Source organism: Colletes gigas, unplaced genomic scaffold (genome assembly GCF_013123115.1).
Source record: "Colletes gigas isolate AHSC1104 unplaced genomic scaffold, ASM1312311v1 Colletes_gigas_Sc00016, whole genome shotgun sequence".
Taxonomy (NCBI): domain Eukaryota; kingdom Metazoa; phylum Arthropoda; class Insecta; order Hymenoptera; family Colletidae; genus Colletes; species Colletes gigas.
In genome coordinates this window covers 5,573,790-5,589,489 of record NW_025106645.1, presented here as the reverse complement: position 1 = coordinate 5,589,489, position 15,700 = coordinate 5,573,790, and the positions used below count along the sequence as shown (strand labels likewise).

Genomic DNA, 15,700 nt, shown 5'->3' with positions numbered 1-15,700 from the left:
TCGATGGAAAACGAGGCAAATGAAATCGTCTCACGCCCCTCCACACACCCCATTCGCCGGGATTAAAAATACTCCGTGTGCAAATGGGCGAGAATAAACGCGGAACGCGAAGGGTTTAATATATTCGCCGGTCCGGGGGGAACACGCGTGATTTTCGAATTTTGTAAACCGTGCCGCGAAAACCTCCGCCCGGATCAGGGGTAAATCACGCGGGATTGATTTACCGCCAGGATTTGGACCGCGATCGAAGGATTCAGGACTGAAAATGATATAGGCACGCGTCCCGCCGGATGATAAACGGCTTAATCTACTGGACGATTTATGGCCGTTTCGAGGGTGTCCTTTAACACGTTCGTTGCGACGAGCAATTGAGAGTTTAATCCGGCTGCTTCGTTAAAAGGCACGTTTACATCATTAACGAAGACGTTTACTTTGTTGCTAGTTTCTTCCTAATTATCGCGAGGCGAGACATTTAATCACAACCTTTCTGCGGGATAGCGATTCAAACTTTTTTATTCGTCAAAAATTGAACGTTGATAAATGTAAACACAATTTTCGACGCAATCACGATGGATGTTTAATATTTCTTGTAATATCTTTAAAGGCTTGAGTGCCAAAATTCAGTCACTGTGCCCTTTCTTATACAGGGTGTTCGGCTATCCCTGGGAAAAATTTTAACGGGGGATTCTAGAGGCCAAAATAACACGAAAATCAAGAATACCAATTCGTTGATGGAGGCTTTGTTAAAAAGTTATTGACGTTTAATGTTCCGCCTGTACTGAATTTTTTTCTCGAAAATGCGTAGGATTTCGGGGGTTTGTGTAATGACCAAAAATGATTGTAATTGACCCTAGCAACCGAAACTAAATTTTTTAGAACGATTTGTCAAATTTTTTTTCACCCAAAAATTTCAGCAACTACCAGATTTTTTTTCTCGAAAGTGGATAGGAATTCGGAGGTATGTGTAATAACCAAAAATGATTGTAATTGACCCCCGCAACCGAAAATAATTTTTCCAGAACAATTTGCAATTTTTTTTTCCGTCGAAAAATTTCACACCTTCTCGAATTTTTTTCTAGAAAGTGGGTAGGATTTCGGGGGTATGTCTATTCACCAAAAATGATTGTAATTGACCCTCGTAACCGAAACCAATTTTTTTAGAACGATTTGAAAAATTTTTTTCACCCAAAAATTTCAGCACCTACTCGATTTTTTTTCTCGAAAGTGGATAGGATTTCGGAGATATGTGTATTCACCAAAAATGATTGTAATTGATCCTCGCAACCGAAAATAATTTTTTCAGAACGATTTGAAATTTTTGAATTTAACTGTTAATAACTTTTTAATGAAGTCTCCATCAACGAATTGGTATTCTTGATTTTCGTCTTATTTTGGCCTCTAGAATCTCCCATTAATTGCTTTATTTACGTACAGTCGGTGTAGAAAATAGTACAAAGACAAATTTTTATAAAAATATTGTATATTTATGCCAGCAGTCAATTTTGACAGAAAAAGACGATGAATATTCTTCGATGTTCAAAATATAGATTTTGTGCAAGTAAAAATTGATTTACCATTTACGAAAATGCCAACGAAAACAGATAAATATACATATCTTATTCTTTATATTTAAAGATAACTTTGATATACACAACGTATGATTTTGTCAATTTACATATAGCACCGGTGAAATCAAATTAAAATTCTCGATATGATTCACAATTATTTTTTCTTACGTTTGTGAAGAAAAATATACTTTAATACTTTATATTTCACAACGAAATATGTAATATACATATATGAAAGAACTGCATAATAATATAATTTATAGAAACCAATTTGACTTGTATATATTTATAAATAAATTTTCAAAACAACGCTTCTTTTATCGACAGATTCATGAATAATTTGATGAAAAAGTTGGATGATCATATTCTAGAATTGGTTAATTACAAGGACCCCATGCATCGATTACGAGTCTTTCATTAAAGGGTCAGAGTAGCGACCATAAAATAGAGGGGTCATTCGAAGCAGTATTCGAACAACATGGAGGGAAGAACCTTTGGAATGCAAAACCACGTGGCGATGGGACACGGAGCCCTCGGTGATGGACAGTTTAATCTAGTTGTTAATTTATAGCGTTTCGGGCGGGGTCCTTTAACACGTTCGTTATCAGGACCGAATAACACAAAGGACTTAATCTCGCTGCCTTCATTTGCATGCAAACCTCTTCAAGCACCAACCGAGATCGAGACAGAGACGGAAAGTACCGATAGATGCAATTAACTTATTCGTAATCCTCCGCCCTTTCGTACTCGAAAAATAAACCGACCGCCTGCCAACAAACAGGATGCAAATCGCGCCGCAGGGAAATTACTTGAAATGGATGACGAAACAGATAGAAAATAAAAAAAAACGTCGAAAAAAAACAAAACAATTCAAGCACGGAGATGAAAAACAATCCGACAAGTTTTCGAATAAAAAGAGTGCTGGCGACCAAACGAATATCGATACGTCGGGTTTTGTGTATCGATAGGGAGTCAATTCGCGACAGAAATTGAAGTGAAATTGGATCGCGATAACCTCGTATCATTCTGGGGTATTGCGTCGACGTTTATTCTATGCGCTACGCTATGAAAGCGGAAGTAAAATGATTATTTTCGAAGGAGGGAGAGGAAAAGAGAGACAAGATTTTCAATGTTCCCGCGAATACGACCGACAGTTTTTTTACGTGCCGTTAGTTCGGTCGATACAGTGCAACTAACGAGTCCTACGCGTTGGTGTGCCGAACCCAGAAGAGAATTCGACAATATCGCTGAAAACAATTGCCACGTTTTTCAACAAAGCGATAAAGTTGACGTTACGATGCCCAGGAGGACAAGCCAGGACGTATTTAACCAACGTTACACGACCAATGTTGACCCATTTCGGCTTCGAACACAGAGAGCCCGCGATTCCCATCCATCCGGGAATGTGTATGACCTAAATACACCCACACACGCGCACACGCGCACGCGTGCACACGGGGAGGAAATTGAAATTGGTACAATGTGTCCGATTCTAACGAACTGGTCCGAGATGAAATCAACCTTGTCCAACCGTGGAAGACAACGCGCGTTTCCACGTGACGCACAGGAGAGTTAGGAAACTATGTGCCTACGCTTTTTTTACAAATTATAATCGAACAATACTAGTACAAAACGATAATGAAAAAGACAAAAGTAATTAAAATTGTCACTATTAACATTACTATATTATAATGATATAGAGGCCAAAATAAGACGAAAGTCAAGAATACCATGTGTTGATGGAGGCTTCGTTAAAAAGTTATTAACAATTAAATTCAAAAATTTCAAATCGTTCTGGAAAAATTATTTTCAGTTGTGGGGGTTAATTACAATTATTTTTGGTGAATAGACATACCCCCGAAATCCTACCTACTTTCCAGAAAAAAATTCGAGAAGGTGTGATTTTTTGACGGGAAAAAAAATTTCAAATTGTTCTGGAAAAATTATTTTCGGTTGCGGGGGTCAATTACAATCATTTTTGGTGAGTAGACATAGCCCCGAAATCCTGCGCATTTTCGAGAAAAAAATTCAGTAAGAGCGGAACTTTAAACAGTGGAATAAGTCAATCACAATAGTTATTTCACTCCAGAATTTAAACATCCTTCAATTTTTATATGCAAACATTTTATAACACGTTTTCAAGCTTGTGAAAGTGTTTTTGTAACTTTAAAATGCGTCTGGATTTTGTTTAAACAACGAACGCAAAATATCATTTTACTCAGAATAGCAAAAATGTGACACCACTGTGGTCCTCAACCCGCCGTATAATTCAGTGTTTTTATTATTCTCGCTCGAGAAAATTGTGAACCAAAAAATGTCGAAATTAAGAAACTTAAAAGAGAAAAAAAATAAAACTCTAGACTAGAATACCCCCTTAAATAAAAGTGAATTACGACGGAATTAAGAAAAAGGGGGTGGAAGGAGAACATCGCTACGACGCGGGATGAGACGTAGAATGGATTCGTGAAGCAGCATCCGCACGGCGAGACGCCCGTCCGCGTCAGCGAAATCGTTTTCATGGGATTTCTGCATCAGAGAAGATAACTCCCCTTTGCTACGCGAACACGATTCCTCTTGGGGTGGAAAAATTTTTCTTTCCCCCGCGACGCTCGTCGCGCCGTAAAGGAACATTCGACGACTGATAAGAGTTCGACCGAACCTTGCCAGAAATACGCGAATCTCCCCCAAAAGTTACGTTCACGGGGTCGTCGGTTTATCGTGGGCGGGGAAAGGAACGCGGGGGTTGCAGAATTAGTGGAACGAAAGATCGGGCGAAATGGCGCGAACAACGTCGGCCCGAGAAATGCACCAGCGACCGTATATTTAACCGGTGAAAAAATCGCGAGATAAAAGTGGAAATGTTTTAGCAACCGGACCGAGTGGCACGTCAGATGAAAAATTCGTTTCACGCTGTCGACGAAGAATAACGGTTTTTAACGCGATTTCAAGTATTACCAGTTTCAATGCGTTTTCCATCCGCGTGCTTAATTGCAACTGTTCGACAAGCTTACTGTCACTTCGATTAATAGAACAGGTTTCGTTTCGGACTGAAAGCAACAGGTGCACGCACAGAAATTATACTATATTAAAGTGCTTCGACCGGAAACTTGTTTGCTGTTTTTAACCATCGACGATCGCGGGTAATCGCGACAATTCCAAATACGGGATTTTGGGAATGAACTGATGGGTCACGCGACGTCCAGAGTGCCCCAAAACGCGTCGCCTTAACCATCGATTTTAACGCGTTCAATGTTAAGAGGTAACACCACGATGAAAATTAAAAAAATCGAATTTCTTTTTATTCACCGTTAGACGCAACAAGGCCTCCCCGTTAAAATGATTTTTGATTTATGTCGATTCGACTTTCCGTTTTGATGATATTGTAATTTAAACGAATGTGTAATTTTTAAAATTCCACTCTCAGTCTTAGAAAAGTCTATTAACACTAAACAAATGACCAGTCTTTCTTTTTCTCTTTTACGAAGCAACGTACTTCTAATTTTTGCATTATATGTATAGAAAGTTGAATACTCCTTCTCTTTTATGTTAAAAATTTTTTTAATTTTCATCGGATATAAGAAAAAACGCCCTTGAAAACGAATTTTATTCCAAGTCGATACCGTAGTTAATTCTAGAGAAAACAACTATTTAAGAAAAAGTACTGGCTAGTAATTACGCAAACATCCTGTATTTAAATTCATTTTCAATTAAATAAACAACTTATGGTCCAGTTTTATCGTACACTAGTCGTACGATCAGTAGGAATTACTGAAACTTCTTTGGGTATGTAGAGTCAAAGTAAATGTGAAAATAAACATAGAAGACAGCATAAATTATAGTAGTTGATATAGTCATCGGATAGGGGATGAAATGCCCTTTAAAATGAGCGTTCGAACTTGCCGATAGCTTTATTAGTTCCGGAGATATAGCGATTTTAGTTTCGCGTCGATGCGGTGGCTAGTTTCGGAGATAGGGTTTGTTTACGTTTCGTTGCGCGCTCGCGAGTTCATTGATCTCGCGCGCGCGACAATAGTAAACAGTTCGTAGTAAATTCTTGGAAATACTACGCCGCCGAAACTGGGTCACGGCAGTCACGTACGCGGGGTAGCGCCACGCACAAGACAAGGAGGTCCGACTCCGCTAGACGAAGACAGAGACAGTCGAATTAAAAAAATTACCATTTACATAAATTACGATATCTCCGAAACGGAAAGTCGGATCGACAAAAACCAAAAACCACTTTAAAGGGGAGGCTTTGCCGCTTCTAACAATATCGCAATAATTAATAAAACACTAATAGTTTCGGAACTGCACGCGTCTAAACTTTTACTATTTTTAATACGTGTTTAATCGCCTTTTCTAAGACGGGATGCGAGAGACAGCGAAATTTAAAAAATTACCTTTTACATAAATTACGATATCTCGAAAACGGAAAGTCGGATCGACAAAAACCAAAAACCACTTTAAAGGGGAGGCTTTGCCGCTTCTAACAATACGTCAATAATTAATAAAATACTGATAGTTTCGGAACTGCACGCGTCTAAACTTTTACTATTTTTAATACGCGTTTAATAGCCTTTTCTAAGACAGTGGAAATTGTAGATTCTCTCCTTTCGACTTTGCTATATATATACATATATATATATATCCTATTTACATCGGAAGCTAACCAAAATTTGGTACCAAATTTTCTCCAGTTTTTTATTGCACTATATGCTTAATTTCAAGGGCGTTTCATAAATTTTCTGTATGACGTTAAAGTACCAACATAGGTATGCACATTTAGAGTAAAATATTTGAATATTTCGTATAAAATGAATATGTTTCGTATAAAATATTCGAGCGTTACAAGACTTACCGCTCTGGTGTTGAACGCTTGATTCACATTGTTGACATTATTGTTGATATGGTTGTTGTTATTCACATTGTTGGTCGTGCGGTTAGAGTTGTTGTTGCTCGAATGGTGATTCGAGTGGTTCCCATTGTTGTGCTTGTTGTGCTTGTGCAACACCATAGCGACGAACATTTTGGCCTTTCTCCCCGACCGGTCGACCGTTAAACGATTTATCGTTTTTTCAGCGATCCAAAATTTCATTCGTTGGCACGGCGCATAGTTCGGACGAACTAAAAGATTGGAACATAATTGTCAGACAGCATCGTCCGGAAGGCCACGAATAAAGTTGGAAAGACAAGTGGATGAACGACGATTCGTTCGCTATAAACTTGCAATCGACTTTGTGCATCATCGTTTCGATTACTCTCGAACGAACTAGTTCGTTTAATATTAAATATAGAAAATCGGTGTGAAATTTCGTTGCAAATCAGAAAAGTGATAGTTTATGATGGCCAAGAAGGTCTTGGTTACAGAAATATTGCAAGAAAATATTTCGAAGAGTACTATGCAAAGAATTTGGATAAAGTATTTGATGCGTAATACTGTGGTAAATTTAAAAGATTGGAGTCGAAAGAGATGCATCACTGAATGTCAAGATAAAGTAATTATGCGAGAATGTCGAAAAACCCCAAGTACATCTCATTAGGAAATAATTGAGAATGTAGACTTAAGTGTGTGAAAAAGAAAAATGAGTCGCAGACAGAAAGAAGTAGACGCATAGCCGTATAATGTTGCAAAAACCATTAATTTCTAAAATAAACGGAAACGAAGAAATACGAAATGCTAGAACACTAAAAATCCTGAAATATAAAAATGTCCACTCAATTCTGTCTCTATTGTTTTGTCGATCTTTTATACTTCAATATTGCGTTAAATAAATTTTGTTAACGACAATGTAATCTATGATGTAAAATAAATTCACAAGAATGTGGTTAGGGGAGTATATACCGAATTATCGTACTTTTACGTATAACGTGTGTCCGCTCAATTTTAATAAAATTAACCGTATTAATTTTGTAATTTACATACAAGTTGTAGCTGCATAGGTTTGCAAAAATATATATTATAAATATTGAAAAATTAGATAAAATAAGTTGAGGGTTATTTTGTTGTTGTTTTTCATTTTCCCAAATTAACTCGATCACGTGTGAGTCGTGATCCAGCAATCTGCAATTCTTTCTCTCTCCCTTGGATTCTCTTTTTACCGTTTCCGCGTGAAACGAACGGCGTTGCTCGCGCCCGCGTCGTTTTGCACGTGCGAGCGTCGAGCACGTGAAGAACACGACGACCGACGGCTCGTATTGATTCGTTATAAATAGTCAGGTGCAGCGAACTGCAGCGTTTCTTTCCTACCTGCGCGGCCCGTCCCTTTCGAACTACGTAACAAGCAAAGGACTCAAACTGCCCTGCTCTGATTTTCACTGGCCGATTCTACCCGAGAATTCTCGAGATTTTCAAACAAATTTCTATTCCTGCTTCTCAAGAACGCAAATAGATTTTTCAATCCTAAAAATTGTGAAATCGATTACCAAATTGTTCTGTATCTTAAGATTTAGTGCCTAACGCGAGTTTTAACAATCTTCACAGTTCTTGATTTAGACATATGTAGTGTAGGACGTAGGAGACAAGGTTCACTCAATGACTGAGACAACCCTTTGCGACTGGAATTTATTTTACTCTATTTACACGTCACTTACGTTCTGATCCCTTTCTTCTCTAATCGGCCATCACTGGGAAAAATTTTAATGGGAGATTCTAGAGGCCAAAGTAAGATGAAAATCGAGAATATCAATTTTTTGATCGAGGCTTCGTTAGAAAGTTATTAATAAAATTATTAATAAAATTTGTCAACGTACATGAATTTTTTTCTCGAAAATGCGTAGGATTTCAGGGGTATGTGTATTGACCAAAAATAATTGTAATAGACCATCGCAACCACAAATAATTTTTTTAGAACGGTTTGAAATTTTATTTTTTCGCCGTAAAATTTGTCCACTTAATAAATTTTTTTCTCGAAGTTGGATAGAATTTCGAGGGTATGTTTATTCGCCAAAAATGATTGTAATTGGCCCCTGTAATCGAAAATAATTTTTTTAGAATGATTTGATATTTTTTAATTTCATCGAAAAAGTTTCCAATTTGTATGGAACTTTAAACGTTTCCCATTTTATTTCTATTGGTGCAATGATGAGTAAATAGACTCAGAATAATACTAATACATTTCATAAATTTTTTTTACGTACATTCGAAACTGATGATTTTTGGTTGTCTACCCTTGTAAACCGAATATTTAATTAACCACATAATAAAAATGTAACTTTCCACGTTTCCCTTATTTTATACGTTATATAACAATCAAATATTCACAGAGGTTCGTTTTAGATAAACAAATTTCTCAGCCCTTTTTAGTAAGGGTCTGTCATGGACCAAAGTACACCAGTAACATTTCTGAAAAGCAGTTGCATTTTTTTGAGTAAAATTACATTCGATCCCGTTTAATCCCTCATCACATTTTTTTTCTATCTCCAACAGTTTTGGATCGTTAAACGCTCCGTCTTGATCCCCCCGCCAAGTAAACAGTATTATTTTTTCGCGCCCTGTCGGCACGTCTAACGGACTAGACAGCGAAAGGGTTAAGACACAAAATTACTCCGCGAAGCTTCCGGATCCGTGTTACAACCATGACAGCGGATTATCGTTGAACGTCCGACACGATTACCACCGCTGCGAACAGCTGACGCTCAGGTTCGTTTATTACCAGCGTTCCGGGTTTACCGATCTCCCATATCTCATTCGGAGTATCGCGTTAACGGTTTAATTTACCATTCTACCGTTCTTTCCGCATGGACGTCTCGTTGTCGTCGATGGGACCTGTGGCGTCGCCTCCCATGCTCGCCACCAGAGGGCGAGCGTTCTCACAAGCGCTCGCCCCTTCAGATGCTCGAACGACTGCCCAATATCTATCCCCCACAACAATTCTCCTACAGAACGTGATGCTGAACAGCTTGTCAGCTTGAACCAAACCCCTCGTTCATCACCCCCCAACTAATCAACTACATCAGAAACCTAAAAACAAAAAATCTCGGGGTCCTGACAAAATCACAGCCAACTCAAACACCTCCCTCACAGAATGATCCGAATACAAACTCCCAGGCTAATCATCAACTAACCGTCCACAGCACCACACTCATCGCATGTTGCATGTAAACGAGGTTTTTGAAACTTTTCCCTCGAGCTCTAACCCAAGGAAAACCACAATAACACATCCTCGTAAACATCACAGATACTAACAAACATTTTAAGTGCAGGTTATAGGTCTCCCAGCCCAGGGGGAAGGAGATAAAAAAAAAAACTTCCCAATATCCCAGTCGTCTAAGGCAGGGTCTGCTAGGAAGCTTCACTGATGAGTCCTCTAGCAGTCCACTCCTTTCCTTTTCACGCCTCCTACGAAATTCTCCTGAGATTCTACCCTCAGCCAGCAGCGCCACGGGTCCAAACGACGCCTCGCGTATTACGGAATTACGCAAGACGCGCGCACGACAATCATCCTAACAGATAACGCAATGGCGTATTGCGATAATTGGAGTACGAGAGGTACGTCGCGCGGTAGCCTAGGATCGGATGCGACCTGATTCGATTACAAGGCAATGTTCTGGCCGCAATTATTACCCCGGGGCTAACCACGTTAGGTCGCCAGACGGAACTGCAACCTGCTGCACGGCCGATGTCCATCGAGCAGCAATCGCTTCTCCGACTTGCAATAGCTATTCCAATTAACAGCGAACACCCGAGCGTGTGCGTGTTCCCAGAGGTGGCGGCGTTAATACGATTGCACGAATTGTGTGGCCGCGTGAAGTTCACTGACACGTATGAATACTCGTACGACTTGTTCGCGTGAACGTAATAACTCGCAGCGAAATATTTGCATTAACCCTTTGGCCGCATTTGACGTATCGATACGTCATGCATTTGTTTGGTCGAAGACGGCACATGACGTTCTGATACGTCATTGAAACTGAGACGAGATTTAACCGGTTCATTCCCGGTGTATCTGTTGCAACGGAACAGATAATTTCAGTAGTTTGGTGAACCTTGTTTGGGATACGCCATAATGACAGAAATAGAGAATATATTTTATCAAAGTGATAGCGACAGTTTTAATGAAAGCAGTGATCTTGAATGTGATGAAGAATATATCGAACTAGAAAGTGATAGTGGTAGTAGTTTTTCGATATTACAAGTTTTCTGCATTTTACCTGAAGTTATTTCAATATTATGTAGAAGTATATATAACGAATGTTCTTACTTGTACACAAAATTAAATATGCTGCAAGTGCAAAAGAATTTTCAAATAAATGTGTACCCAAAAGGGTTAAATAGCTGGCTAGAAGTCGATTTTTAAAACCGATCCACCATCCTGTAACCTATGCAACGAAATCACGACGACCAATCATCTGCTATACGAATGTAGAAGACACATCGTCCAAAGACAAAAATACAAGATAACATCACCTATAGCCTTGATGTCGTAGAAAATACCCTGAAATATCCTAAACCTAACCCAGACCTAACCAAATATTTCACCGTTTCTCCCAAAAAGTCTCCCAAAGAGCCACTAATAAATTGGGTTCCGGTCTAGAATACTTGAGTTTAATGTAGATCTTGAAATGAAATGTTATTTACGTATGAAAATTTTTTAAGTAGGGTAATATGTATACGGAAATCTACACTCCCTGTCGACTTTAAGAATACAATTTAATTACAGCTCGTTTAACCGGCTTCATCGAAATCGTGTTAGTCTCGTTAAACAGAAGCTAACACACTATCAATGTAAACGAAGTTTCTTAAACAAAATTAAAACAACTATTTTAATTAATTTCTAGCGGTGGAAACATTTTGTTTTCCATTTAAAACAATTACCAAACAAATTATGTTTCGTCAGCGGGCCGTTATTCGTAAAACGAACAAAACGCGTATCGATAAAACAGTGTTTACTGGCACTCGAGCGCGATAAATTAGCGGGAATAATCCACGGTGAAAGATAACACGAATTTAACCCTTCGCTCGAAAATGGAAAGTTGAGACTTTGAGACTGTTCCCGAGCCAACGAATTACAGTAAGAAAACAAATACTTTAATCGAAACCAGCAGAGACGGGAATCTTGATAATTGAAAAGTTTCGGTGACTCAACTTTCAAGGGGAATTCCGTTTAAACACCGGCGCGGCTATAAAACAGAAAACCGACGAGCGAACTTCATTAACTGGTCTCAAATCGGGCCAGACGCGACCGGCTGGAGTTCGTTACCGGAAAAAGGAAAAAAGAAAAAAAAAGAAAAAAGAAAAATGCCAACCGCGAATGGTCCGTGCATCCTGCGTGCATCGCGATAAGCGATAGTAACTTTTCCAATTATCAATAAATCCCGGCCAGCGGAAGTTATCGAACGGGAAAAAAGTACACGCGAATCGTCGGTAAGTGGTCTTTCGTCACGCGAAAATGGAAATACGCGTGGCTCCGCGACAGTATTCCGACGCGTGACAACAATTTACTTCGTGTTTCCCTTTTTTTCTTTGGTCGACTGGAAGTTTATCGCGGAACACTAAAATACCTGTCTCTAAACGGGATGCTCGTACGCCCGATCAGGGGTTGTGGCAAGTGTTCGTGAACAGGTGAAACAAAATATAAATACATACGAGCTCGAACATCTTGTGATATGTATTATATTGATTTTTAAATTATGAATAGGTTTCTGATACTCTAATGACAAATATGGGGGCACAATACAATTATTTTCTCGAATTGAAATTCGATTGAAAGCATATGAGAAAGAATTGTTTATATTTGTTAATATTGTAAATGTTTAATTTTCATTAATTTTTGTTTATTAACACTTTAATGGCCAGTCACCACTGATATTGTAGACCAAAATGAGATACACGAAGATGCTAGGAATATTATTATAAGGTTAACAAATCAGTCTCATACTTAATTTACACACCTCGTATGATGAAATGTCTGCTAGCTCGCAAAGTCACGTATACGTGACAGCGGCCGTCAAAGTGTTAAAAAGAGTTTCCTAAACGATACTTTTTATTATTTTATATCATATACATACATACTGACTGTGTAAGATAAAACAAAAGTACGCGATACAACGCGCTTTTGTTTGATTAGATGCATTTTCCTGCTTTTCAGGTGTGAAATAACCGTCGTTACCAGATATAAACTGATGGTACAAATACTAAACGTATTTATCCGGGGACCTAACCGTTCCGTAAACATTCCATGCCGGAAAGGATAATATAAATCGGTCTTAATACCGGCGACCGCCAAAAAACGACACCCTAAAGCGGTTATGTATACGCGTGGCCGTTTTACGAGGCCTTTACGAGGCCAAATCTACGGAACAGGTTCGTCCTGATCGTTCGACGCGCTCCCTGACGCGAAATCTTGCCCGTCGTAAGTTAATTTCGTGTCCGTGGGCTCGATCGTCGGCGCGCCCCGACCTGACCGCCCTATAAATCCCCGGTTTTATAGCGGCGCGTAAATTATCGCGGCAAAATTCGCGAAACGCATTAAGACCGGAGGAAGGTCCGGGCGCGATATAATTATTTCGCGAACACGATTACGAACAATGCAATAAATAACGATATACCGAGAAACGTTTTCGCTTACTTTCGTGGATCATGATTTGCACGCGAGGCCGCTGCTACGATTCTCGGGATCTCCTCGCGAGTGTACACCCGGGTCCATGTACGCGGGCTGCAAATTATTTTTCCTCAATCGCGTGTCCCTTGGCGTTGCTCGTTAACTGTAACGCTCGCGCGTCGAGAACGTATCACCGTGCAATTATACCTCGAGCCTCTTTCTGCTATCCGAACAAATGGATCGGCGAGACTCGCGCTAGTTTCTACGGGGAGCAAAGGAATCGAGAGAACTACTGGATCGGGATTCAAACCTGGATCTTTCGTTTCTCCGATCTCTCCGATCACTCTTACAGCTATTCGAGCCCCACGGATTCCTTCTCTCTAGCTTTAAGGTCGATTTATATTAGGTTTCGAACGAAACATTCTACCCTAAAGGAGAGGGGCAGGTTGTTAGAAAGCATTTTTAAAATTTCCTATTCGATGCATCGGCTTGAAAAGAAAATGATTATTGTTTGTGGGTTCTTTTGTTTCAATTAAAGGTTGATTGTGTTCTAAAATCTGACGATATTTATCTAATCATAAACTTATTTAACTGCATTAAGCCTTCGTATCACACGATATGCATTTTATATTGTACATATTATATTAATAATTCACTTACACGAAACTGTCGAGTGAACTATTTTTAATATTTCTTAACAAGGAATCCAAGCAAATTCTCCAAAATCGAAGTAAGCATTCTTTAAAAAATACCTACTACACTTTAACGTATACAAAATGTAATACCGTTTCTTTGATCTTATATGTTAATGAGTAAACTTAATTTTAAAAAATAATGTCACCATTCATATTATAAAGATTCGTTTCAAATTTAGTTTATACATAAGCTTTACGAGAAAACTAAGTCATTTGTTGGGAAATATTTCTGGGTGATAGTAATGGTCTCTGTTTCCATTAAACGGAGCTTCTCTGTTTCGCCGAAATGAAATTCGGACAAGGCTTGATCTCGATTTGCAAAGCAGCGCGCACGAACTTTCCAAGAGAGAACAGGATACGCTGGACTCTGAAATAAGCTCGAGCAAGTCACAAGGACAACAACTACGGAGAAACTACTGTAGGGAGTACCTACTCCCGCAGCTTTATCTCTTTCTTCGAGTGTATACGTCTCTATTCTAGCGAGGTTTCAATCCGTACTTCAGCCACGCAGATTCGCGTAAAACGGTCCACCGTGGAATTCGAGAAGAAGAACTCTCGAATACGAATAACTTTGCCGGCAAATTACGGGAACCATTGTGCGCCTGTGAATAGCAATGTTGAAGGGGAAACGTTGCAGTATATTCGTCGAACATGCGAAAAGCATATCTTTGGACGTTAGATACATCGGGCCTGTAAGCAGCGCGAGAATAGCGTGGAAATATACGATAGAATTTGTTTTGGAAAATACTAAGCTACCAACAAAATGGTATTATTTTTAACTGTTTGTTTAAGGAGACAAACAATAGGTGTGTCTTGATTACAAGTGTCTATTTGCTCAATCCCAGATTCTAATTTATTTACCTGCGAACAGTCTTCGATTAAATGTTTCAGAGTATTTGTGAAACGTTTGCATAATTTACACTTTTGATTGTCTTCTTGTTTCCAAAATTTATTATCATATTCAAGCGAGAATATCCAGAGTGTTCTGGCAATCTTGAGACTCGTGACTAAGAAAAAGATTATCGTCTTATATTGACTTCTAAAATCTACTAATAAAATTTTATAATTGAACTATATTTACATATGAAGTGATAAAAACGAGGAATATAATCACAGATATCTGGCCACACAAAACATTTTCGGTAAAGAATTTTTTTTTTTGAAAATGCGTAGGATTTTGGGGATATGTCTATTGACTAAAAATGATTACAATTGACCCCTGCAACTAAAAATAATTTTTTTAGAACGATTTGAAACACGTGAAATTTCAGGGCAATCATTCATTCACGATCAGACATTATATTTTCGGAAATGAATTTTTTTCTCGAAAATGCGTAGGATTTCGGGGATATGTCTATTCACAAAAAATGATTGCATTTGACCCCAGAACCTAGAAATAATTTTTCCAGAACAATTTGAAATTTTATTTTTCGTCGAAAAATTTCACACCTAATCGAATTTTTTTCTTGAAAGTGCGTAGGATTTCAGGGGTATGTCTATTGACAAAAAAAAGTTGTAATTGCCCCCCGTAACCGAAAATAATTTTTCCAGAACGATTCGAACATTTTTATTTTCGCCAAAAAAATTTTCCCAAAGGTGGTCGAACACACTGTACATTATTATGGACATGTATCGAAATAAGCATTAATTTTACACAGCGCGATAACTGGAGGTGATTTGCATGCACGACAGTCGATCTATCAGACGTTCGTGTTAGTCTCGTTTCAAAGCGGTCCACTGATTTCGTCGCTACGGAGTCCGATGCGGGGGAGGTATTGTTTCGTTCGCGGAAGCTGCGCGAGTTATTGTGTTTGGGGCACGATACGTTCGGAGAAAGACATCGCGAACTCGTGCGAGAATATTGGAAACCAGTACCGTGGAGAAGAGGTTGGAGTGT

General features: G+C 38.8%; 2 protein-coding genes across 4 annotated transcripts in view; both read right to left on the bottom strand.

Annotated features, from left to right (window-relative positions):
* Positions 1-15,700, bottom strand: part of LOC122400283 (serine/threonine-protein kinase 25-like) — a 186,159-nt gene that overhangs the window by 113,381 nt on the left and 57,078 nt on the right. The window contains exon 3 of one of the 3 annotated variants that reach the window (XM_043401659.1): positions 6,427-6,692. The exons of the other annotated variants lie outside the window; for them this stretch is intronic. Coding sequence (XP_043257594.1) covers positions 6,427-6,663 — 237 coding nt within the window. The 5' untranslated portion in view covers positions 6,664-6,692. The remainder of the gene's footprint in view (positions 1-6,426; positions 6,693-15,700) is intronic. 3 annotated transcript variants of the gene reach the window in all.
* Positions 1-15,700, bottom strand: part of LOC122400280 — a 249,626-nt gene that overhangs the window by 216,291 nt on the left and 17,635 nt on the right. The gene's annotated exons all lie outside the window — the stretch shown is intronic.